Raw genomic sequence first — 25,655 nt, forward strand, 5'->3', positions numbered from 1 at the left:
AATAGAGAGTTTCCTTCTGAACCCCTCCTCCAATTCAATTGTAGACTTAATTGGCAAGCTTGAAGAGCAGACACTGATACTTAAATCCTTGACTTGCACTTTCTAAAAGTAGACTTTGAGAGAGCTCTGCAAGCTGCAGTTGTCATCATCTTAACTCATGACCTGCTTTTGCTCCCTCAAAACAAAAGTGGTGACGTGACTTTGTCCTGTTGTTTTTTTTTTTTTCTCAAAAAGATCATTCACTCCTGCATTGTGCAGCAGTGTTCCATCACAATTGCCAGCATTCATTTCTAGTTATGCTGGACAATATTTTTCTCAGGCACAATTGGACAATTGTGTAGATATACCGAATTGTGATGTATGATTACATGAAAACAAATATAATTTAAATGTTGGTTTGTTGTTGTCTGGATGAAACTATATGTGTTGTCTTCAAATATTATACGTTTTGGCATTGTGAGTGCTTTGTGTGTCCAGAGTAGTATCCTTCAAAGAGATTGAGGCAATAGCACACAGGATCCTTCGTTTCTCCCATCTTCATCAGCTGACATAGCATGGAGCTGCTTTCCCCACATCTTATCTCGATTTAAAAAAGCGCCTTCTGAAAGTGAGCGATTAAATCCAGGGTGTAAATGGAGAGTGTGATCTTGTTTGTTGGCACTGAGAAACCACGCATGACTCCGGCCAGCTGCACCTGTCTTAATGCGGGAGAGGAGCGAGGCCCCCTTGGCCCCAAGGGGGGAGAGGAGCCAAGACCGCAGGGTAAGGACGAGGGGCTCAGTGGAGATTGGGCTGACAACCGTAAGCGAATCTTTCCCAATTAAAGCTCTCTTAACTATAAATAATTTTTATATTTGGATTACAAGCAATTTGTGAAGATTGAATAAGTCTTGAGCAAACTGCTCATGTGTGATGTGGATGGCATGACAAGAGAAAAAACTTCAGTGTTCCTCGCCTTTAAAAAAGCATACAGATGTTGCATAAATGTCAAGCAGCAGACTCAAGGTAGTAAGAAAATGTAAACTTTATTTGAAAATTAGTCATTCTAGATTCTCTGATTTGCAGGAGAGAGAGAGAAAAGAGAAACAAACATTTGTAATGGCACAGTCATCATCATATTTACTTTGCTGATACTGCAAATAATCCAGGCTCTCAAATTGTCCATATTAGATTAAGGCACAGTCTGTAAAGCGAATAAAGCATTTCTGGCAGCTTACACTTAAACATACCACGGCATTTCTGCAACGCGTGACGAGTGGGAACTGTACAGCTCCTCAGGTGGGCGGGAGTGGGGGGGGGGATCACAGTTTGTCCATTGTACATTCATTTTTAGGGGAAATTAAGACATGACTGTGTTGTACTAAGACATTTGGTGATTGAATAAACTTCAGTAGACCTGAGTGTTGGTACAGTATACGGGTCGGTTACAGAAAATGGAGTGGTAAATAAAGCATTCAGTCTGTCTGTATCTCAACACCACTGACACAATAACCACCAGAACAATATAGAATAGGAAGCGAAAAGCAAAGCAAGTGCAAGGTGATGGCTTCTGTCATATAGATCAGTGGATCTCATTAGCCAGAGTATTTTAGTCCAGGAGACGAATGAAAATGAAACAGTTCACTGTACTGAAGAAATGGATGCGATGTCAAGAGAAGCTCAGCACAGTGTGGCAAAATTACATGGAAATGCCTTTCGTCATAAACCCCAGCGAAATCCTGTTGTTATTGTTGTTGTTATTTCACTTGTACTGGATAACAGACAAATCGATGAGGACGCGTCGTGACAACGTGATTGATGTACACACAGCCTTACTAATCCTTTGCTGACCCATTTGCATCCGCAGGAAGGCAGGCCTGTTATAAATATCTGCCATCTAGCTGAAGACAATTACTAACACAGTAAATGGAAGCGAGAAAAGCTCAATGCTTCTGGACAAAACATATTTTGCCATACAAACATTTCTTTTTCTGGTAAATTCCTCCACCGTGCACTTCCTTTGACACATCTGCACAACATGTGGGTCGCCATCAGGGGTGGCCCGCTATCCTGCATGTACACCAACACACCCGATTCAAATAATTAGCATTGTTATCAGGCTTCTGCACAGCTTGCTGATGAGCTGTTCATTTGAATCAAGTATATCGGAGGAGGGAAACATAAAAAACATGCAGGATAGCGGCCCTCCAGCCTTATCCGCCTGTGATCTAAATGGCCTTGACAATGATAGAAATTCTCACTTTTGATCATCTGACACCGAGAGAGAGTTAATACAGTGGTATGAATTATTTTGTGATGTAAAAAAAAAAATGAGACCAATATTAATCCTTTTTTTTTTTGGTTAACGTGACGTATAACATGTACAATTCAGTTTAAAAAAGCGATCCTTTTAGGAGGATAAGTAAAAATAAACAATTGAAATTGCGGAATTGTAAAAGTATGCACACCCTCTAATTCAGGGGTGTCACACTCATTTTTCTCGCGTGCCTCTTTGGAGTTACGTCTTCTAACTGAGGGTCGTTAAGGCAATGAAACCAAATAAATGTTAAACCTCTTATCGCATTATTACTTTTACGCGACAGATTGATGGATAAACAGTTTTGAAGTCAGTCATATCCACTCTAATGGTTTTATATATTATTGTTCAAGTGAGTGTGTACAAGGTAAGAAACTATTGCAAAATCTTAATGTTATTTTTTACACATGACAATTTGGCATTTTGGATTTTGGCAAGGATCATGCAAGTTGATGATTTGCTTTCGAGGGCCACATAAAATGACATGGTGGGCCGGATCAGGCACCTGGGCCTTTAGTTTGATACCTTTGCTCTAATTGGATGTGGCCGTATTCAGAATCAAGCAATCACATTGAAATTCATGTTGAATGAGAATCAGCGCGCGAATGCACACCATTTAAAGTGCCTTTAATTCACCCCAAATAAATGTTATCAGATCGAGTATATTATTTTCTGACAAATCTCCCCAACACGTGGAAAAATGTGCTATGATGAAATCGAGTCTGATCTTTTTGGCCATAATTCCAAAAAGTATGTTTGGTGCAAACACAGCACTGCTCATCGCCAAAAGAACACCACATCTACGGTGAAGCATGCATAATGGCGGCAGCATCAAGACCAGGGGTTGGGGCCTGAGACAAAATGGGAAAAAAATTTGACCAGTTCAAAATAGCAGTCAGTGTTCATGCAAAAGCTTCAGGCTTCCGCAAGACGAAAAAACAATTGAACAAAATCGGGAAACGCTTACTAGAAGAGCTGAAATGTTTTGTGGTGGGAGGTGTACTTTGCTAACATTTAACAAGAGTTTGGATGTGATTGGTTGTTTTTGAACGTTGCCATATTCCATTGATAAATGTGTGTAGACTATTGCAAACACATTATCTTAGTTGTTGACCTTTACTTCTACTTCTCACAAAGATTCTTAAAAAAGTTGACTGAACCGGTTATTGGTGATAATACTGGTGGAAAAGTTTTTGCTTTATATTATACTAGCTGGTTCGCCGCCCTCCGGGCGGCTCATCAGCTAGTTCCTGCGGAAGGCTGGTAAGGTGGGCCTTCGGCCCACAAAAGTGTTGTTGCTTGGTTCAACTGTTTGTTCATCTTCATTGCTTATCGCGAAAATAAAGAGATGTTTAGCTTGACTAAATAACTAACAATTTCATTGCAATGCTTGTGGGTAGACAACATTTTTTCGCTAAGATGCCCGCGCGATCGTAGTGAGCCACTGCCTGAGCGGCGCATTGGCGGCGCGGTGAAGTAGGTACGTTTTGAAAAGGGACAGACCGCGTGCGGGACGACGCGCAATATATATATAGATAGCTCATCCTTTTAGATCACAAAAAAAGGTCATTTGAACAGGGGTTTGTAGAATTTTCATTTCCACAAAGAACAATATATTTATTAGTGTTGTTGTAATTTACACTATACTGTATCATAGGGCCGTGACAAGACTCCCTTTATTGCCATTCAGTCTATTATAGACAGCATGATGTAATTCCTGTGCAGCTGGCTCAGTTAAGAAACAGAATGTATTTGTTTTGAAAAGATGGGATTTTCAAGTAAAAAAAAAAATCCATGATCAAGAATTTACCTGTACAATAAAACCATATAGCAGCGATATGCTGCAGTGAGTATTATTTCAAAAAGAAAGATCTAGCTGATTGAAGTAGCATCGTACAAATACCAACAAATCCAGTATATTGTAAAAAATATTGCACCTAAAAGTTGAACTGTATAAAGCGGAACCCTTCTCATGTCACGATGCAGGTGCATCTCAATACATTTGAGACTATCCTATTTATGATATGCATACATACACGTGCTTTACAAATTGTGAATTGTGAGTTGTCATTGAAGCTTTTCTCATCAAAATTATAAAAAGTAAAATCAAAATTCCACTATGTGTAGTAAATCAATAATGCGAGTTTCACTTTTTGACTTTACCTAGTAAAACAAATTGACTAAACTTTTCCACCATAATGTAATGGATTGTGATGCACCGGTTTATACAGGTTTTCTCCGGGTGCTCCGATTTCATCCCACATTCCAAAAATACGCATGGCAGGCTGATTGGACGCTCTAAATTGTCCCTAGGTGTGAGTGTGAGCGTGGATGGTTGTTCGTCTCTGTGTGCCCTGCGATTGGCTGGCAACCCGTTCAGGGTGTCCCCCGCCTACTGCCCGAAGACGGCTGGGATAGGCTCCAGCACCCCCCGCGACCCTAGTGAGGATCAAGCGGTTCGGAGAATGGATGGATATATATATAAGTAGACGCCTTCTTTCAAAACCTGTGAGCAAGGATTGTGTCTGCACAGTTTCTGTGAGCTAAGGTTCCCTCAATAAAGCCCATTCCAACACCATATTCATTTCACTTCATTTGGTCTTCTTGAGAGATTCAAATTCATTTCAAGCAACAAGGGGCCTGTTTTGCCCCTCCTTTTCGAGAGAGACAGCAGCAGCTCATACCTTATTAGACTGTAGAAAGGCAAAAACAAGTATGTAAACGCACATATTTCTCCAGAACGTACATACAAAGAAGCAACACAAAAAAACAAAATGAAATCAAAATCAGCCAGTCTTTAACAGTCTTAAAAAAAAATAGAAGAAAACTACACCCAAAGAAAAACAACAATAGAAATCACGTCGAACTATAAAGTGCAAGTTTAAAGATATATTTTGACAAGTTGTCTCAATTCATGGCATTGAGGCAAGGTCAATGGTCTCTTGTGGAAAAAGTGCAAATTTAAAACAGCATGAGTGTCAAATATGATGCGAGACAGTAACAGGATAAGTCACATGTTACTCATCTTCGCCGTAAGAAAACACCCACCGCCTCCAAGGGCACAGGGTACTGCTGTAGGAACGTCCCTCCATCGAACACCTGAGCGTTTTGACTGTCCTGCCACTGGAAGCCCCCGTCAGGTAAGTAAATGTCCCTCCTCACTGCCCCCTTCTCCACCACAGGTGCCACCAGAACCTGCAACGTGCAAAAAAAAATAAAATAAAATAAAAAAATAAATAAATAAATAAATAAATAAATAAATAAATACATACATAAATTAAAAATAAAATAAAAGCTTCAATATCTGGATACATGCACAGCACGAGATTGTGATGGAATGTTACCTCATCTCCAATGAGGAACTGGTCGTCAATGGTGAAGGTTACGGGATCTTCTGGATTGAGCCACCACATGGGCCGATAGATGGGACTTCCCGTCTCCTGCCATTCCTTGGCATACTTCTCGATGAGCGGCACCACATCCCTCTGGTGCTTTGTTATGTATATCCGAGTTAAGTTTAGCACCTGTGTTACAGAAGAAGTGCACAGCGCGTACCATTGGTACGGAATCATGCGCACGTTCTGCATTAAAAACCCACATCTCACAAACAGGATGTTAGTTGAGATGGCTGATCTAATTGTGTTTTCTCAGCCATTTAGGCTACATACCAGTAAAACTGCACGACTCTCTTGTATTTGATTTTAATGTTCAAACTTGTCTGCAGAACAACACTGCAGTACAAAGCACCAGCAACACAAATTTTTGGTTGCATTATAAACCTTTGCCCATGCAGTGAGAGAAAAAAAAGTTATATTCCTCCATCTCATAAAAGTGATTAGCCCCCTCACATTCTTGTTCCTGTCTTCATTGGACAGCAATGAAGAAACCATGCTTGACTACATTTTGAAGTACCAGTAATCAGTGTACATTTACTGCCCCCTCAAAATAACTCCACACACAGCGATTCAAGTCTGAACCGCTGGCAACAAAAAGGACTACAGTACAGCCTTAATTGAAAATGTCCAAATTTGGCCAATATTTGGTCTGGTCATCCTTTTCCCCACTCCTTGGCATTGAGTTCAGCAGAGCCTCAGGATTTTCCACTAGAATCCTCTTCCACGAAGCTGACGGATGTTCAAGACCATGTACTTCTTCACCTTTTATATGTACTCAATAGGATTTAGGTCTAGAAGCTTGTTTGGTCTTACTCGCCTACTTTCTTGATCTATTAGTCATCTCCCCTGCTATCATCATCACACACACACACACACACACACACGTCACTCGGGCTCATCCTCGTGTATTTTCTCCACTCCCAGGTCCACTAGTGGGGAGACTGAGCCAGAGTCAAGTATGTATACCGTTGACTGATATAAAATAATACTAAAAAATAAAAAAAGGATAGCTATCCTGCTCAGAAGCATTTGTTTATTTTTCATCTAATTCTATTCGACCACAAACATACAGCATGCTTGAATCAGTCATTACTTAAAATCACTTTTTTTATGTCAGTGACCATTTTGGGTTATTCTGTCTTAAACAAAAGGGACAGCTTAGTCCATCTGAGATTTTGTCACTTTAAGCAGTAGAGGTTCACACAGGATGTCAGTGTTGGCTTTGTGTTTTTGACAAGGTTCAAGTTGTTCTTCTTTTTCCATCTGGGTAATTTACTTGCGCATTCCATTAAGGGTCACATTGTCTACAGTATTCCATGACAAAAACAATAGCTGATGCGCCGTTAATAAAAAAATAAAAAATAAAAATCAAGAAAAGAAATATGGAGAACATTTGTAGGAATGCGCTGAGTTTGACTAGAGCATTGATAAGAAGCCAAGTGGTTTGTGTTTCTTATGATCTTTAACACTTCCATTGTGACAGTATAAATTGTGCATGATGTGTTAGTTTTAAATTACTTTGCAATGCCCACAAAAGAGCAGTGATCTGTACTCCTCCAAAACATCTCCTTTGTCTCACCTTATCCAAACTTGATGAACGGAGAGCAATGCAGAGGCCAAAATGGAAAACATTAACACGCTTCCCAAATGGTCTATTTTTATCTCTGACATCGCAACACAAGTCACGACCAATATCATTTGCGGAGTGGAAAATAAATTGATTGTCACGCTTGTCAACTACTCATGGAACGTTCAACTAGCACAATAAAGCCATGTTCTTTTCTGAGTGGTGTTCTTAAATTCATTATCATTCCTGCGCCAATGGCTCTCCAGCATGTAAGTTATAAATCCAGAGCAGCCATTATAATACAGAACAGATAGACCCCAAAACCACGGGTGATGTTGGGAAGGGGCCAGTCAATCACTCCTATTGGGTGCATGGAGGACGAGGTGGTACGGCTTCCCTCTCTTGACAAATATCAAATGTTGTCTGTCCGGGAAACTTGAACCTTAAGTCCACATTGTGAGAAGTCACCGGATTCTCTGAGACTGTACGACATGTTTTGATGCCATGCAACGAACAGCAGGAGGGATCAAGTAGATAAGTAGCCCTCCTGCAGGGGGCAAAGCCTCTGTTTGGATAGAGCATCTTCTCGTGGGAAACCAACCTGCACAGCAATGAGGAGGCCGTTGGCTCACTGAACAGCCTAAGCCGGGCTCACTTTTATTTGCAACATCGGTCTGCCGTTGTGTGAAATGAGCAAAGGAAATATTCCGCTTCTTTTGAAAATATCTCAAAACCTGTGGGTCTCGATAAAGATGTGGAGGAATAATAATTTTCACAATTTTGTTTGCTGCCCGCTTTACAATTAAAATGTTATAGTCACACCTGCTAGCACACGGTGAACTTTACACAAAATTGTGAGGGAAAGTGGATATATACATTTTGATGATGATAAGAATAAATTCATGGATGCTGGAATAAATTTTGGACTTTTGGGTCCTGATGCAGAGGTTTGAATGAATTCCATCCTTGATCCACAAATCTCTTTATTATTTTCAATGGGATGAAGGAATCTCTGGGTGAACGTTTGTGACTCCTGTTTTAATGTCAGTATTTGTTTTTGTGTAGAATAATGCCACCCACAAGAGTTATGTCAGAGCAGTAGTTTGTGTGGATGCAGCTCTCCTTCCCAGGTTGAACATCTTGTTTGCTTCTTCAAACCGCGTATGAAGCGAGAACGATTGAATCAACAGCGTCTCTGCTCACTGAAGCCAAGTCATGTAGTGCACTCTATTGTGCATGTATTGCTTCAAGAAAAAATTAAGCAACCAATAATTCTCCAATATCAACTTCAAGGGTTGTCACCCTCCAGTTTGAATAATAACCAGTTTGCAGTAAAATTTATGAATTCGCAGCGGGTGGAGAACCATCGAAGGTGTTGTCCAACCAAGGATGGTTTGGTCCTGGCAAACGACTGCCAATATGTTTTGAAAGTTACCGTATAGTTAATTTAACTGTTGACTTAACTGGTGTAATGTATTTACCTGTTCCTCTCTGCAGACCCATGGGGGTGTATGGAAGGTGATTACAGGGAGGAAGGACACGATCTCCAGCCAACGGATGTACAACTCCTCATCTGTGACCATGTCTCCAGATAAAGACCCACCTATATCGATAAACAGAGGCAGGATATTTTATGATGTGCGAGACCTGGAAAGCTGAAATAACTGCATGCAGGCAATTCATTTTACCGAGTAACAATTTGGAAAAAATATCTGCAAAACCAACAATTACACTAGAAAATTGATTACATGTATGTTTTGACATGTATGTACTGTATCTGGCAGTTGAAGCCAAATGCCATTTTGGACTGGTTTTTTTTCCTTTCTTTTTTATTTTCTTGCAATGTATAATTTAGGGTACCAGTATATTTTTTGCAAGAAAAAGTCACTGGATTTTAAAGTAAGTGCTCTCAATTTACCATTTTTATGCAAAATAGATTTTTCATTTGTTGCACTATGACGTGTTTTTTGGCAATAGTACATTGAGCAACCCATTTGAGTTGATTCAGTCATTTGCTGGCAACGCCAATACGAATGCAGAGTTTTGGTGCAAATCCCAGCTCTAAAGGTGAGCATGTCTGTCAGACAGTTCTGAGTTTCATGGCCTTCATGTGCAAACTTTGCATCTTCTCGCTTTTTTTGAGTGAGTTTTATTTTAAGTCAACCAAAGACTAAAAAATATGTGTCTACACTTAATGATGACTTGTCTTTATGTTCTAGCCATCTCTCGCACAAAAATGAGCTGAGATTGTCGCCAGGATTGAAGGCTACATGGATGGACTTCCACTGCCTGTAGGATGCCCACCTCGGCCATTGTTTTATATATGTATCTATATATGTACTGTATATATGTATGTATTTATATATGTATACTGTATATATATATATATATATATATATATATATATATATATATACAGTATATATATATATATATATATATATATATATATATATATATATATATAAAATCCTCATCTCACCCCTCGGGTGGTGTCCGTCCCTCATTCAGCTCGGGTCCTCTACCAGGGGCCAGGAAGCTTGAGGGTTCTGCGCAGTATCCTTGCTGTTGCCAGCACTGCACATTTCTGGACTGAGATGTCCGATGTTGTTCCAGGGATCTGTTGCAACCACTCATCTAGTTTGGGGGTCACTGCCCCGAGTGCTCCGACCACCACAGGCACGACTGTCACCTTTACCTTCCAGGCTCTCTCCAGCTCCTTTCTGAGCCCTTGGTATTTCTCGAGTTTCTCATGTTCCTTCTTCCTGATGTTTCCATCACTTGGGACCGCTACATCCACTACAACGGCTTTCCTCTGCTCTTTATCTATGATCACGATATCTGGTTGGTTCGCCATTACCATCTTGGCAGTCTGGATCTGGAAGTCCCACAGGATCTTCGCTCTGTTATTCTACACCACCTTCGGAGGTGTTTCCCATTTTGACCTTGGGGTTTCCTGTCCATATTCCGCACAGATGTTTCGGTAGACTATGCCAGCCACCTGGTTATGGCGTTCCATGTAGGCTTTCCCTGCCAGCATCTTACACCCTGCAGTTATGTGTTGGATTGTCTCAGGTGCCTCTTTGCACAACCTACACCTTGGGTCTTGTCTGGTGTGGTGGTATAACTGGGGCTCAATGGCTCTGGTGCTCAGGGCCTGCTCCTGAGCAGCCAGGATGAGTGCCCCTGTGCTATATATATATATATATATATATATATATATATATATATATATAGTCAGAGGGGTTACATGCAGAGAATGTGGGCTAAATGGTTACTTCGAAACCCACAGTCACGGTTGACCACGAAACAACTAGTAGCTCAGTGTTCCAACATCCACAAACGGCAACTGCTGTCACAACTTGAGATTGATGAGGTACAACGCAGGTTCCATGGCGAAGGGCCCCAGGCTGCCAGATCAGAGGAGGAGGTCTTACAAGAGATTGGGAGGCAAGCCCCAATGAATGCAGATGATGAGATTGGGTGGCCAGCCCCAATGAATGAAATGCTGAGCGAGGCAGCAACTGACCTGAAAGCTAAGATCATGGCGAGAATGAAAGCTGGGCAACCAAGAAACCGATTACAACGGCTATGTGAAGTACCATCTGAAAGTCTCATAGAAAGTGTGAATGCAGCACTGAGGGCGATCCCTACCGTAACGATCACAGAAACCAATGAGCTGATATACGCTTCAGCATCAGTGATCCTGGAGACTCTGGGCTATAAGAGCAAGCATGGAAGCCATGAGATACGTTACCCACCATGGAAAAGACGGTTGGAGGCTAAGATCAAGGCGGCCCGGAAAGATGTGAGTCAATTGACGGAGGCCCAGAGAGGTGTGATGAAAAGGCCGATACCCGAGAGGTACATCCAGATGACCATACCTGAAGCACTCGAAACAGCCAAACAAAGGCTCCAAGCCTTGTCCAGTCGCCTAAAGCGGTACACGAAAGAGAATGAGGCCAGACGAATAAACAGGCTGTTCGCAACACAACCTGCGAAAGTGTACGCTCAGTGGCAGGGTCCTAACAACAGAGCTGACCCACCAAGACTGGAAACTGAAAGGTACTGGAAAGGCATATGGGAGAAGGAGGTTGCACATAACAGCAGTGCACAATGGCTGGTGACCCTGAGAGAGGAGCACAGCAACCTCCCTGAACAGAACCCAGTTACCATAACAGTGGCAGACATACAGGAAAGAGTCTCAGATATGAAGAACTGGACAGCACCAGGCCCGGACATGGTCCACACCTACTGGCTAAAGAAACTCACAGCACTCCATGAGCGCCTAGCAGTACAAATGAACCAGCTTCTGAGGGATGGGACTCACCCAGAATGGCTAACTGAAGGGCGAACGATCCTGATCATGAAGGATCCTTCGAAGGGTGCAGCCCCATCCAACTATCGGCCAATAACCTGTCTCTCCACAACATGGAAGCTCATGTCAGGCATCATTGCGGCTAAGATAAGTGGACACATGGATCAACACATGAGCGAAGCACAGAAGGGCATTGGTAGAGATACTCGAGGAGCCAAACATCAACTCCTGGTTGACAGAACAGTCGCACAAGACTGCAGGTCCCGACGTACCAACCTGTGCACAGCTTGGATTGATTACAAGAAAGCCTATGACTCGATGCCACATACATGGATCACTGAATGCTTGGAGTTGTATAAGGTGAACAGGACCCTAAGAGCCTTTGTTGCGAACTCGATGAGGATGTGGAAAACCACACTTGAAGCCAATGGCAAGCCACTTACCCAAGTGTCCATCAAATGTGGCATATACCAAGGTGATGCACTCTCCCCACTGCTGTTCTGCATAGGACTGAACCCCCTAAGCCAAGTAATCACCAAGACAGGCTATGGATACCGCCTCAGAAATGGAGCTACAATCAGTCACCTCCTCTACATGGATGACATAAAGCTGTATGCTAAGAGCGAAAGGGACATAGATTCCCTGATCCACACCACCAGGATCTACAGCAGCGACATCGGGATGTCATTCGGGCTTGAGAAATGTAGTCGGATGGTGACGCAGAGAGGAAAGGTAGTCCGCACTGAAGGGGTCTCACTCCCAGAAGGAACAATAGCAGACATTGAGGACAGCTACAAGTACCTTGGTATACCACAAGCCAATGGCAACCTCGAACTGGCAACAAGGAAAGCGGCTACGGCCAAATACCTCCAGCGAGTGAGGCAAGTCCTAAGAAGCCAGCTCAATGGCAAGAATAAGACCCGGGCAATAAACAGCTATGCCCTGCCAGTGATCAGATACCCTGCAGGAATAATAAGGTGGCCAAAGGAAGAGATTCAGACCACGGACGTTAAGACCCGAAAGCTCCTAACCATGCATGGAGGGTTCCATCCCAAATCCAGCACCCTGAGACTGTACGCAAGCCGAAAGGATGGAGGCCGGGGACTAGTGAGTGTGAGAGCCACTGTCCAGGATGAAACATCCAAGCTCCATGAATACATCAAGGAGAAGGCTCCAACGGATGACGTACTCAGAGAATGTCTCAGACAATGGGGAACAGAAGATGAGACGCTGGAAGAGAGACCATCATGGGAGGACAAGCCCCTACACGGGATGTACCACCGGACCATAACTGAAGTGGCTGATCTCAAGAAGTCCTATCAGTGGCTAGAGAGGGCTGGCCTGAAGGACAGCACAGAGGCACTCATCCTGGCTGCTCAGGAGCAGGCCTTGAGCACCAGAGCCATCGAGGCCCAGATATACCACACCAGACAAGACCCAAGGTGTAGGTTGTGCAAAGAGGCACCTGAGACGATCCAACACATAACTGCAGGGTGTAAGATGCTGGCAGGGAAAGCCTACATGGAACGCCATAACCAGGTGGCTGGCATAGTCTACCGAAACATCTGTGCGGAGTATGGACTGGAAACCCCAAGGTCAAAATGGGAAACACCTCCGAAGGTGGTGGAGAATGACAGAGCAAAGATCCTGTGGGACTTCCAGATCCAGACTGACAAGATGGTAATGGCGAACCAACCAGATCTCGTGATCATAGATAAAGGGCAGAGGAAAGCCGTTGTAGTGGATGTAGCTGTCCCAAGTGATGGAAACATCAGGAAGAAGGAACATGAGAAACTCGAGAAATACCAAGGGCTCAGAGAGGAGCTGGAGAGAGCCTGGAAGGTAAAGGTGACAGTCGTGCTTGTGGTGGTCGGAGCACTCGGGGCAGTGACCCCCAAACTAGATGAGTGGTTGCAACAGATCCCGGGAACAACATCGGACATCTCAGTCCAGAAATGTGCAGTGCTGGGAACAGCAAGGATACTGCGCAGAACCCTCAAGCTTCCTGGCCTCTGGTAGAGGACCCGAGCTGAATGAGGGACGGACACCACCCGAGGGGTGAGATGAGGATTTATATATACACACTGATCCATCGCTACTTCGCGGTTCGTTTATCGCGGGTTCAGTGCATCGCAGATTTTTTCAAACATATTAAAACATTTTTGTTGTTGTTGTTGTTTTTTACATAAATTTGGAGTACAGTACTATATATGTTGCTCTATGTGACTCGCTGTTGTTTTGCGGACTATCGCGGGTGGTTTTAGTCCCCATTACCCACGATAAACGAGGGAGTACTATATATATATATTATATATATATATTTATTCCTGGATATATATATATATCAAACAAGTGACCTATAAGATGCAGTTTTACCTACTGCATCTGGAATGAGGAAGTTGTATCCCAGCACAGTGTGGTGTAGCAGAGAGGGAATGATGCCCTTCAGGCCCATTGGGCTCCAGTCAGACAGCAGAGGGGTCATCCTGAGAAAGACTGGTTTGTTGCTAGACCTGAGGAACAAACAGGGTTACAAAAAGCAGAACATTGATTCAAAAATAGGTCGGAAACAAATCTGACAATGCACCTTGTCCCTGCTGACATGATAGTGGAATCTCCAATTCTGGCAGCCACGTCAGCCAGCAGGCTGATGTATGTGTCCCCACCTAGCGCCTCAGGTGGCCGTAGGGACTGATCCTCAAAGAGATTCCTCTCACCACCCTCCAGCAGGATGTACTCCATTTCCAAATGGGCTTGTATGGATCCCACTTTGTCCAGGAACCAGCTTACTGCTCCTGGGTTTGTGACATTCAGCTTTACACAGAATTTCCCTCGCCACTGAGTCATCAAGGGGACCTTCAGAATGGAAACACATTGACGGCATTAGCAGCTAAATAAGATGAGAACAGCCGAGACTGTTCAGTGGTCACGGTAAACCTTTACACGCACATACGTTTCCACTCACCAGATGTCCATGAGGCGCAGATGGGAGACTAAGCCAGAAGGCCTCAGTGCCGTCCATGAGGGATGTATGGAACTGCGTGGTGTCCACGCTCAGGAAAGGGGACAGAGTGATGGAAATGTTAAGAAGCTTCACAAGTGGGAGTTCCCTGCTGAGTCTCTTGGACACCCCCCTCTTCCTGCTGTTGAGGTAGTCATGGTCCTGTGGAGAGAAAAGCACGTTGAGGACATTTTATGGCCAAAAATGTGTATTCCTTGTGTACCTTCAGCAACAAATTGTTGGACATTTTTTAAGCTTTCAGCTGAACATTTTGAGCGTGGCCCTTTTCTGTTCCAGCGCAATTTCCTTTCACTCATATTTTTGTTGAGTTTTGGCAAGCAAGAACTTCAACCCCATCAAAAATCTTTGGGAGAGTCAACAATGTCAACAAGTCTGGACTCCATTCTGGATGAAAGGGAAAAACGTACCACAGACTTGGGAGCCGAGAAGAAAGTTTTCCCAGAAGCGGCCAAGCTGTTAGAGCGGCAATTTATTTCCCAATAAAGGTGAGGTGTCCCAAATTTTATTTTGTCCAGAATAGTCAGTCTCGCCTAATTTATTTATTTTCCATTTTGCAATAAAGTTGGTGTCCCAATTTTTTTTTTTTTTTGTCGAGAAGAGTCACTCCAGCCTTACTTCACACTATTTCAACAATGATTTCACAAACACAGTCAACACATTCAGTTGTCCACAATCTGGTGTTTGGTTCTACATTCAAATGTCTCCCAGTTCGTATTGCAATAAGGCAGCTGTGTCAAATGACCTCAGCCACAGGCATTTAACACCTAAATTAATCCTTTGGAATGTTCATGTAATGTCAGATACTAATTCTAGATTACCTAAAGTGTGATTTAAGAACACAGAAGGGTAAGACCAGGTTGCGAAACAGAAATGGGAAGAAAACGGTTGTTAAAACATCCAATATTATGCAATAGATTTTATCGGGCACATTTTCAATTCACAATTTGGATGTACAAATGAATTTCTATGCCAACATTAAAAGCAATTGCTTTACAGAAAAAAACCCAGATGCAGACTTGAGTAATTACATTTAGAAATGACGCAAAATGATTGCATGACCCACATTTTCTCATGCCAACAGTAATATAATGTGTTTTTCTTCTCCATAAAACTGCTATGGAAAAGAACTGACCTGTAACTGATCATTTCAGAATACCAATAAAACTGGAGGGAAATAAAAGGATCATTGTTGCCCGTCTCATTGCTGCAGATTTATTTCCATCATCAACACTGCGTGCTCGGCTCAGATTTGATGAAAGGAACATAACTGGTGTTTTATATCTTCAATATACCAGAAATGAATTTTCTTGTGGCTATAAGAAATTCTTCTCATCAAGGTAATGAATTATTCCCCTTCTCTATTTTCATGCTTTCACACCTCCTGAACTGGGAATGGGCTCACATTTCAAGGTGGCGTGCACGTGTTTCGTCAAATGCTTGAATTCAATGGCTTTCATTAACATATTGCTTTTATACAACTTAAATCCAACAATCCACGTGGCATAACTCTGCATTGAAGCAGGTTAGAACTGATGTTGGTAATTTTGCAGACAAGTGCAGGCTGGCTGAACTGTGAGAGGGAGAACTATGCCGTTGTGGGAGTGGTCAAAGCCCACATTCATTTTTATTTAATGCCCGTTAAATGCAGTGCGATAGCTGCACACGAGGTTCTCGACATGGCGGATGCGCCACATGGGCACTAGGAGGCTGGAAACCACCCCCGATTATTTGTGTGCCCCCCGTAGCTATGCTAACCCATTGGGAAGAGTTCAGAAATAGAATAGAATGATTCAGAGGTTTTGATGATCCCTGTCCTGTTCATATTGACAGTATGAATGAAATATATCGTGTTCGACCATCTGCCTACCCTGTGCCAGTGTTAAGTCCTTATCCGACTGAAGGGCAAACCTTTCTGAGTTTTGGAGAAGGTAGCAAATGTGCATTCACGTCAGGATTCATTCAAGGTCGCAAACGTTCACCAAATCTTTGCCAACAGTCTGAATGTTATTTCTTGTTTCCATCGCAATGGTAATACATTTCCTTGAATTTTGAACAGGTTCAAAATTTTCTTGTGGTAAAAAAAAAAAAAAAATAGAGGTGAGTCTGGCGAGTGTCTGTAGAATGTTTGGCGAAACTCATCTCACATCACACATCTCCAGGGCAGTCCTGGATGTGCTAGCTCTGCCAATATAGCAATTGTGCAACAAACCTAGCGAGGATCTAAAAATCCGGATGCACTGGCGTTTGCACCAACTCTTGTTTTTCCTGCTGCAAGGTCCCTGCACAGTGCAGATGGGAGGGGCGTCAGGATCTCACGATTACATAAACTTTGTTCCCATCCAGTGTTACATTCCCAGTCAGCAGTCTGATTGTTATCGTTTTTCTGTTTTTATTCCTGGATTGATTTTGATACACTCGAAAGTGATCCTGCTGATCTTGTTTTTTGGGAGTGTTAAAGAACATTCAGAGAAAGGAAAATTAAGTACACAATATTGGGACTGTACAATCTAACAAGAACCCAAATCTATCTATCTATCTATCTATCTATCTATCTATCTATCTATCTATCTATCTATCTATCTATCTATCTATCTATCTATCTATCTATCTATCTATCTATCTATCTATCTATCTATCTATCTATCTATCTATCTATCTATCTATCTATCTATCTATCTATCTATCTATCTATCTATCTATCTATCTATCTATCTATCTATCTATCTGCTATTTTACCAAGTGAAGATAGAAGTCAGGCATCTGCTATGTTTAGCACTATACTATTGATTGAAGAGCATGTACCATTTCAGAGAGGAGGTTGGTGAAATGTTCATTAAGGCTGATGATTCCATCCCCTAGCTGGTGTCTTCTAAGACGATTAGAGAAGGTCCTCAGCTCCCTCTCCACCTTTAGTCCTGAATCCACATTGCTGGGGAGTTTCCAAGATGGAAGCCTGTGGGACACACAGAGGAATGATACACAAATTATCTGAGCAATTTGTACAGTGTGAATTTTTTATGACTATGACTGTTGATATAGTATGCAGTTCCATCCATCCATCCATCCATCCATCCATTTTCCGAACCGCTTGATCCTCACTAGGGTCGCGGGAGGTGCCGGAGCCTATCCCAGCCGTCTTCAGGCAGTAGGCGGGGGACACCCCGAATCGGTTGCCAGCCAATCGCAGGGCACACAGAGATGAACAACCATCCACGTCCACACTCACACCTAGGGACAATTTAGAGCGTCCAATCAGCCTGCCATGCATGTTTTTGGAATGTGGGAGGAAACCGGAGTGCTCAGAGAAAACCCACACAGGCACGGGGAGAACATGCAAACTCCACACATGCCGGAGCTGAAATCAAACCCTGCACTCCTGCACCCCTACACTGTGAGGCAGACGTACTAACCAGTCATCTACCATGCTGCTAGTTTAAAGTGTGTATTTCTTATTAATTGGAACTGCATAGCGGCCCAGTAGTCCAGTGGTTAGCACGTCGGCTTCACAGTGCAGAGGTACCGGGTTCGATTCCAGCTCAGGCCTCCCTGTGTGGAGTTTGCATGTTCTCCCCGGGCCTGCATGGGTTTTCTCCGGGTCCTCCGGTTTCCTCCCACATTCCAAAACATGTTTGGCAGGTATACTCTAAATTGTCCCTAGGTGTGAGTGTGAGTGCGGATGGTTGTTTGGCTTTGGAGTGCGGATGGTTGTTTGGCTTTGTGTACCCTGCAAAGCCCCAGCACGCCAGCAACCCCGGGTCACGGGGTGTGCTGGAGCCTATCCCAGCTGTCTTCGGGCAGTAGCCGGGGGACGCCCCTGAACCGGTTGCTGCGCTCAAACTCACATCTAGGGACAATTTGGAGTGTTCAATTAGCCTGCCATGCATGTTTTTTTTTGGGGGAATGTGGGAGGAAACCGGAGTACCCGGAGAAAACACACGCAGGCCAATGGAGAACATGCAAACTCCACACAGGGAGGCCAGAGCTGGAATTGAACCCGGTACCTCTGCACTGTGAGGTCGACGCGCAAACCACTGGACCACCAGGCCGCTACAACAAGATCATTATTTATTCATTTATTTTTGGGGAAGGATTATTTTTAATCCAAGTAAATCAAAGATGAAGTGGCCTCACCAAATTGATTGGTTTGAGTTCTGATGGTCCATCCATTCTCTCTCTGCGAACGCCTCCTCCTCCTCCTCCACAGCACTTACCACAGCGCCCTCATGTCGGGTATCTCCCTAGTGAACTGGGAGAGCTGCTGCATTGCTTCTTGGTGCACAGCCTTCACGTTGTTGGCAACACAAACAGTGTACTGCAGGGGTAGAAGTGCCATACTGGGCAGTGACTGCAAGCAGAACTGTTGTCTGCTGTCCAGCCCCAGCTGCAGAGGGTGGTCAGGAGATACCAGCACTGCAACGCCTGCATGGCAGAAAACAGGAAAGACCTTATTTTATCGACTCATACTCTCACATCAATGATTTGTCTTTGAAAGCACATATCATATGAGCACCCTTGAGTGACAACTTTGAACAAAATAAGCAGGTCTCCATGAAATGGTATTGCTCCAAAATATTTTCTGCAGTCAGATTTTACAGCATGTGCTGGAAGTATGTCAGCTGTTCCTGGACGATAAATACCCTGATGCTCTTGACGGTGCCGACCCCAAAGTGGAATCCGATTGCGCACACACACACACACACACACACACACACACACACACGAGACAACATGTCACCCTGTCAAAATATTGTGTCCCACTGTAAACTGTCCAGGGGGCTGAATGGTTCTTGGATACAGGTTTGGGAGAAAATCTCCTCGGACACAATCACTTTGTTCATCAGAAGCATGCCTAGATGTACGCCATTCTTACATACGCCTCGTTAGATGTGGTTAGAGATTACAGAGGAGAGAATCAAAGTCCTCTTTCATCAGTGCATCTGAGATGTCATGTTCGCAGCATGCATGACGTCTCACACAATATTCTGGAAAGCGATTTGTTACAGCTGCAGCTGTTGTGAAAGCGTTACATCAATAAACCTATTGTACTATATGTATTGTGTACACAAACATGAGTCTCGAGAGTTTCCTGAAAAAGGAACACATCGGGTTCACGTTGTGGATTGCCATTGAAAGTCCTTGTGTTTGCGAGAGGTAATTTACGCAAGATAATAAACTGACATATTATATTCGCCGATTTCTAGGATGTACAATATTACTGATAACGTTAGTGTGCACTGCTAAAGGCTACAAATGGAAAGTGCAATGGGATCTGAATGACTGCACAGGATCAGGAATGCGACAATTACATACTGTAAGTTCCAGCATGTGTTCTCTCACCTCGTACACTTAGTGCAGCTTTCCAGGGAGAGTGTCAAGTAAAAATTAAATAAGATAAAAAAGAATTGTGTCTCCAGACGCACGTGCCCTGTAAGGAATGTCACCTTTGGTCTCCAACTACCATTCTACCCTTGCCGCTTCTCAGCTGTTGACTGACTCACAGCTTTTTATCACCATTAGTCTCCGTTTTCTATCCTATCAAGCCATGTTTTGTGATTGTTTCCATTCTCAGACAGTGTTGGCCAGACACCTAATCTGCGATTTCCATAATCTTGCCACAATTAGGCAAAGAAGGATTTTGTTTAGAGGAGTTTAGTTGTTAAACAGATTAAGATGTAAGAGTGTTTTCTGGAGCCGGCAGACCGTCTGAGAACTCAGGTTGAGAGTTTGGCTCACTTGTGCTGCCCTCTCCGGTTTCAATAGGGTCACTGTTCTCAGGCACGCAGAAACCAAGAGCAGACAGCACACGGTTTATAATCTGATTCATAGTTTCACAGATTGCAAGGCGTGCAAAAAAGGCGATTGAGCAGCTCCGACCTCAGTCGCGCACCTCTCATGTGTTTGCAATGGATAATGTCAAAGAGATACTTGTATCACGGAAGCTTCCTCCCTTTCCCACACAGGGTATCAGATCTTGCTCTAACTGCTTGTCACATCTACCTAATGCAGATCGCTACAGAGAAAAACAAAACGTGCACGACATGAACTCAAAAGGTTTCATGAGGTAAAGACGGAACTGTACGACCAAGTGGTAGCTGGGCGAAAAGTGGGACAGTGGATAAAATGTGACATCTTTATGGAAGGATGGAGGTGGAATGCAGGCAGTGGAAAAAGAGGCGACCGGCATACACCAGACACCCAGAAGCCTCGTGCAATGGTGTGCAGTGTGTTTTACTCGAGTGCACGCGAGGTGGAAAGTGTTTGCAAGCGTGGTTTCTTGAGTGCGAATGGGAAATGACATTGTGGGGCCTCACGGAAACTGGACAAGATAATCAATGGAGGCTGTATATTTATTCCTTTTTATGACCACAAAATTCCAATACTACGTGAATACCTCAAAGACTGGTATGGTGAGCGCCTATCAAGCTGTCGCTCAAAAAGAGCTACAACTTGTGATTTATGGAAGCGCAGTCATGTCGAACACAAATACACAGCTCTGAGTGAAGAGTATCCCTCGATCACAGACGAGTGGGACTCTGTTGGTTATTTAAAGAAAGGGAAGCAGGTTCGGAGCCTTGGGTTACAGCCAAAGTGGTGTGCCCCAAGAGTTCGAGGGGAAGCAAACGGGGCGGCAAGCTATTTTTAGAACAATTCCTTAAACACTCCAAGCTTCCCCTGAATATTTTCCATCATCCCTCAGAAGAAAAATCATACGCCTGACTGACTGTTTGCGGGCCTTCAAATCCACAGTAATAATAACGGTGAAAGCCTCAAGTCACGGGAAGTCATGGGAACACTCAAATCAACTTTTTACACACAATTAAGAGAGTATCTGCATTCTCTTTAATGGGACACTCATTTCTGCAGGATTTTTAGGATCATAAAAGAGTCTGTTCTTCATCTGTTTTAGAGACCCATGCTTGACCCGATATGGCTTCGGAGGGGTCAACACAAATTTAACGTGGCGTGTGGACCCGAAGACAGCACTGCCATTTGAGTGCCCGCTGCTTTGGACCAGATGGCCCACGCTGTTTTACACTGTCACAGTTCAATGCATAGCGGATAATGCACAACACCTGTGTATGCTAACAAACTGGACTGGGATTATAAAATGCACTTTGAAATATGGAAGCACATGTGTGTGCTCAGCACGAATTCCCTTACAATGGAAACTTCATCTCTATGCCCAACCTCAACAAATTGATGGCCACATAACTTGGATTATGCTCCAAAATGCCAAATCAATATATGAAATATAGTGACACACTTAATTATCCTCGGCTCTGTTCCAAGCATCGATCTGTTTTAATGTTCAAAGCGTGAGAGAATTTAGTTTCCGAAAGTTGCATAAGGTAAATTCAGTGATTTTCCTAATACAGTCATGCTATTTCCTTTAATTTGATCTCATCAGATGATTCATCATTTGTCATTATTCTGTTTTTGTTGAGATTACATTTGGGTTTTTTTTTCTCACAGGTTTTGTTCCATCATGTGCTTTTAATTTTCTCGTTTGGTTTTATTTCCACCTGTTCTCGTCATCCGGGTCCAAAGTGTCAAACAATCAGCTCTATCAACCGTTTAGGTGTTTTTCAAGTTTGCCTTGTTGTCTCGTCAGTTTGCTTGTATTTAGGTCTCTGGGTTGCGTCAGTCTTTGTCGGATCTTTGTGTTGCTGTCGCATTGTTTTGTATTTCTGTTTGTTGCTTTGGTTTCTTGTGGTTTTCAGGACTTTGTTTGTGTTTTTTGATTTCGTTTTTCCAGCATACCCCTGCAAGTGGTTTTTATTAATACATCTTCTTCAGTACTCCCTCCCTGCTTTTTTGGTCCTTTACCATCCCACACCATGACATCATTATGTTAATGTACAGTAGCTTCTACATAAGGCAATGCACTGCTCGGATTTTGGTATGGATGCTATCTTTTTTTTTTTAGAAAAGAAACAGAATTCAAAGTCTGTCCACATTCCGAAGTAAACCAAAATGTATATACAGTTATTCATTTATTTTGCTTATCGTCCATGATGGAAACATTCCATTGGACTTGTGGAAAATGTTCTTACAGTAGCCCTCGCATACACAAGATGACAGCTCGCGATGAACAAGGCACTGGCTGGCTAAATAAGTCATTCTTAAAGTGTTTTGCATCTCTTCAGTGGGCAGCTGCTCAGTGACCTTCTGAATGACACGCAGCATTTGTTTTGTCACTCAGTCTCCTTGTTGTATGTACTGCATTATATTTGTCTTTATACTGGGCATAACGTATGTGCCCAAGCTTAGGAGTAAGACAAGAAAACAATACAGTGAAATGCTTATGGTCGAAGGTTCTTAAGTGATTTCAAATTCCACTACCATTTTTTTCTGGAAATATGTGCTTCTGAAGATTGGCCGTGGGTGTGAATGGTCACTTGTCTCTATATGTGCTCTGTGACTGATTATCAACCAGTTCCGAGTGTAAGTCTGCCTTCCACCCGTAGTCAGCTGGGGTAGGATCCAGCAACTCCCTGCGACCCTCTTCAGGATAAGTGGTATTGAAAATGGATGACGAAATATATATATGTATGTGTATATGTGTGTATATATATATATATGTGTGTAAAATTCCTCGGCTCACCCCCCCCTCGGGTGGTGTCCGTCCCTCATTCAGCTCGGGTCTTCTACCAGAGGCCAGGAAGTTTGAGGGTTCTGCGCAGTATCCTTGCTGTTCCCAGCACTGCACATTTCTGGACTGAGATGTCCGATTTTGTTCCCGGGATCTGTTGCAACCACTCATCTAGTTTCGGGGTCACTGCCCCGAGTGCTCCGACCACCACAGGCACGACTGTCACCTTTACCTTCCAGACTCTCTCCAGCTCCTCTCTGAGCCCATAGTATTTCTCGAGTTTCTCGTGTTCCTTCTTTCTGATGTTTCCATCACTTGGGACCGCTACATCCACTACAACGGCTTTCCTCTGCTCTTTATCTATGATCACGATATCTGGTTGGTTCGCCATTACCATCGGCCACTTCAGTTATGGTCCGGTGGTACATCCCGTGTAAGGGCTTGTCCTCCCATGATGGTCCCTCTTCCAGCGCCTCATCTTCTGTTCCCCATTGTCTGAGACATTCTCTGAGTACGTCATCCGTTGGAGCCTTCTCCTTGATGTATTCATGGAGCTTGGATGTTTCATCCTGGACAGTGGCTCTCACACTCACTAGTCCCCGGCCTCCTTCCTTTCGGCTTGCGTACAGTCTCAGGGTGCTGGATTTGGGATGGAACCCTCCATGCATGGTTAGGAGCTTTCGGGTCTTAACGTCCGTGGTCTGAATCTCTTCCTTTGGCCACCTTTATTGCCCGGGTCTTATTCTTGCCATTGAGCTGGCTTCTTAGGACTTGCCTCACTCGCTGGAGGTATTTGGACGTAGCCGCTTTCTTTGTTGCCAGTTCGAGGTTTCCATTGGCTTGTGGTATACCGAGGTACTTGTAGCTGTCCTCAATGTCTGCTATTGTTCCTTCAGGAAGTGAGACCCCCTTCAGTGCGGACTACCTTTCCTCTCTTAGTCACCATCCGACTACATTTCTCAAGCCCGAATGACATCCCGATTTCGCTGCTGTAGATCCTGGTTGTGTGGATCAGGGAGTTTATGTCCCTTTCGCTCTTAGCATACAGCTTTATGTCATCCATGTAGAGGAGGTGACTGATTGTAGCTCCATTTCTGAGGCGGGATCCTTAGCCTGTCTTGGTGATTACTTGGCTTCGGGGTTCAGTCCTATGCAGAACAGCAGTGGGGAGAGTGCATCACCTTGGTATATGCCACATTTGATGGACACTTGGGTAAGTGGCTTGCCATTGGCTTCAAGTGTGGTTTTCCACATCCTCATCGAGTTCGCAACGAAGGCTCTTAGGGTCCTGTTCACCTTATACAACTCCAAGCATTCAGTGATCCATGTGTGTGGCATCGAATCATAGGCTTTCTTGTAATCAATCCAGGCTGTGCACAGGTTGGTACGTCGGGAAATGCAATCTTGTGCGACTGTTCTGTCAACCAGGAGCTGATGTTTCAGTGACAGTATTGGCATGCATTCTTAAATCACTTTGCAAGAAATTCTGAAGAACAGTTGCAATGTAGCCGCACAGCCATGAAAGATTTTAATGGAAAAGCAACTACACAGGGCGGAAACACGGTTTTTCGTGGTGGAACCGGTCCAGTGGGAAAAGGGCTTTAGCTGCCATTGAACATCATCACTGATGGTGGCCCTGGGCATCAACACACCTTTGCATGCCACTTGTTACAATACGTCCTTAAAGTGCCGCATCAGGACCAACCTTTGCAAAATATAGGCTTAATGCTGTTGACCATTGAGTGAATTCTGCCTCTTCGGTAGCCTTCCTGTTTTTGTATGGATAAAGACAGATGGATCAATAAGTTCTTCGAGTTGGCCTCATGATCAAATGTCACAGTGTACTTTAGAGCATCTTTTTTGTGTCTCTGCTTCACCTGTCCACTGGTTCTTCACTTTACAGTACTGTACCACGTTCATTAAGTTTTCTGTCTTTATTTTAGTCCGCTGCTCACTTTGACTGTCTGCCCTGCTACCTTTAACTGCTACACAAGCCACTTTTAGGTTGTCAGGCACACTTTCCTCTTCCCCTTTCCATTGAAAATATATTTCACAGTGACAATTTTGCCAGCGAAGAAAAGCCTCACAGCAACACAGCGTCTCACATGTTCAACAGATGATATCAAACACAAAAGTCACTCCATGTTTGCTTCCCTAAATTAACAGCATTTTAGCTTGGGACTGGGATATGTGCCCAGATGCCATCTTTGTCTATTTGAATGATCTGTTTTTTACTGTTTAATCAAAAGAGCATTGCTCTTTGTCAGATCTATCCTGGGCAAAACACTCAAAATAAAACAAAAATTCTCCATCAGTTTTTTTTTCTATCAAACAAGTATGTTTATTTTTCTCTGTAAATCAGAGCAGTACATTGTTATTATTATTAATACACAGTCAGTTTGTAGCGTGTTCAATGAGCAATCAGTCTCAGCTCAGTTTGGATAGGCTGCAACGTCTCTGTAAC

General features: G+C 43.4%; 1 protein-coding gene across 4 annotated transcripts in view; it reads right to left on the bottom strand.

The window, feature by feature from the left end:
• Positions 1–1,006: 1,006 nt before the first annotated feature.
• Positions 1,007–25,655, bottom strand: part of si:ch211-236l14.4 (SITS-binding protein) — a 37,233-nt gene continuing 12,584 nt past the window's right edge. For 3 of the 4 annotated variants that reach the window (XM_052060070.1, XM_052060069.1, XM_052060068.1), the window contains 8 exons: positions 18,810–19,017; positions 17,401–17,551; positions 14,542–14,739; positions 14,164–14,432; positions 13,953–14,089; positions 8,740–8,861; positions 5,641–5,820; positions 1,007–5,491 (listed from right to left, as the gene is read on the bottom strand). In XM_052060070.1, coding sequence (XP_051916030.1) covers positions 5,318–5,491; positions 5,641–5,820; positions 8,740–8,861; positions 13,953–14,089; positions 14,164–14,432; positions 14,542–14,739; positions 17,401–17,551; positions 18,810–19,017 — 1,439 coding nt within the window. In that variant the 3' untranslated portion in view covers positions 1,007–5,317. Of the gene's footprint in view, positions 5,492–5,640; positions 5,821–8,739; positions 8,862–13,952; positions 14,090–14,163; positions 14,433–14,541; positions 14,740–17,400; positions 17,552–18,809; positions 19,018–25,655 lie in introns of those variants that run through there. The other variant, XM_052060071.1, reaches the window with a different exon arrangement.

Source organism: Hippocampus zosterae, chromosome 3 (genome assembly GCF_025434085.1).
Source record: "Hippocampus zosterae strain Florida chromosome 3, ASM2543408v3, whole genome shotgun sequence".
In the NCBI taxonomy this organism is placed as follows: domain Eukaryota; kingdom Metazoa; phylum Chordata; class Actinopteri; order Syngnathiformes; family Syngnathidae; genus Hippocampus; species Hippocampus zosterae.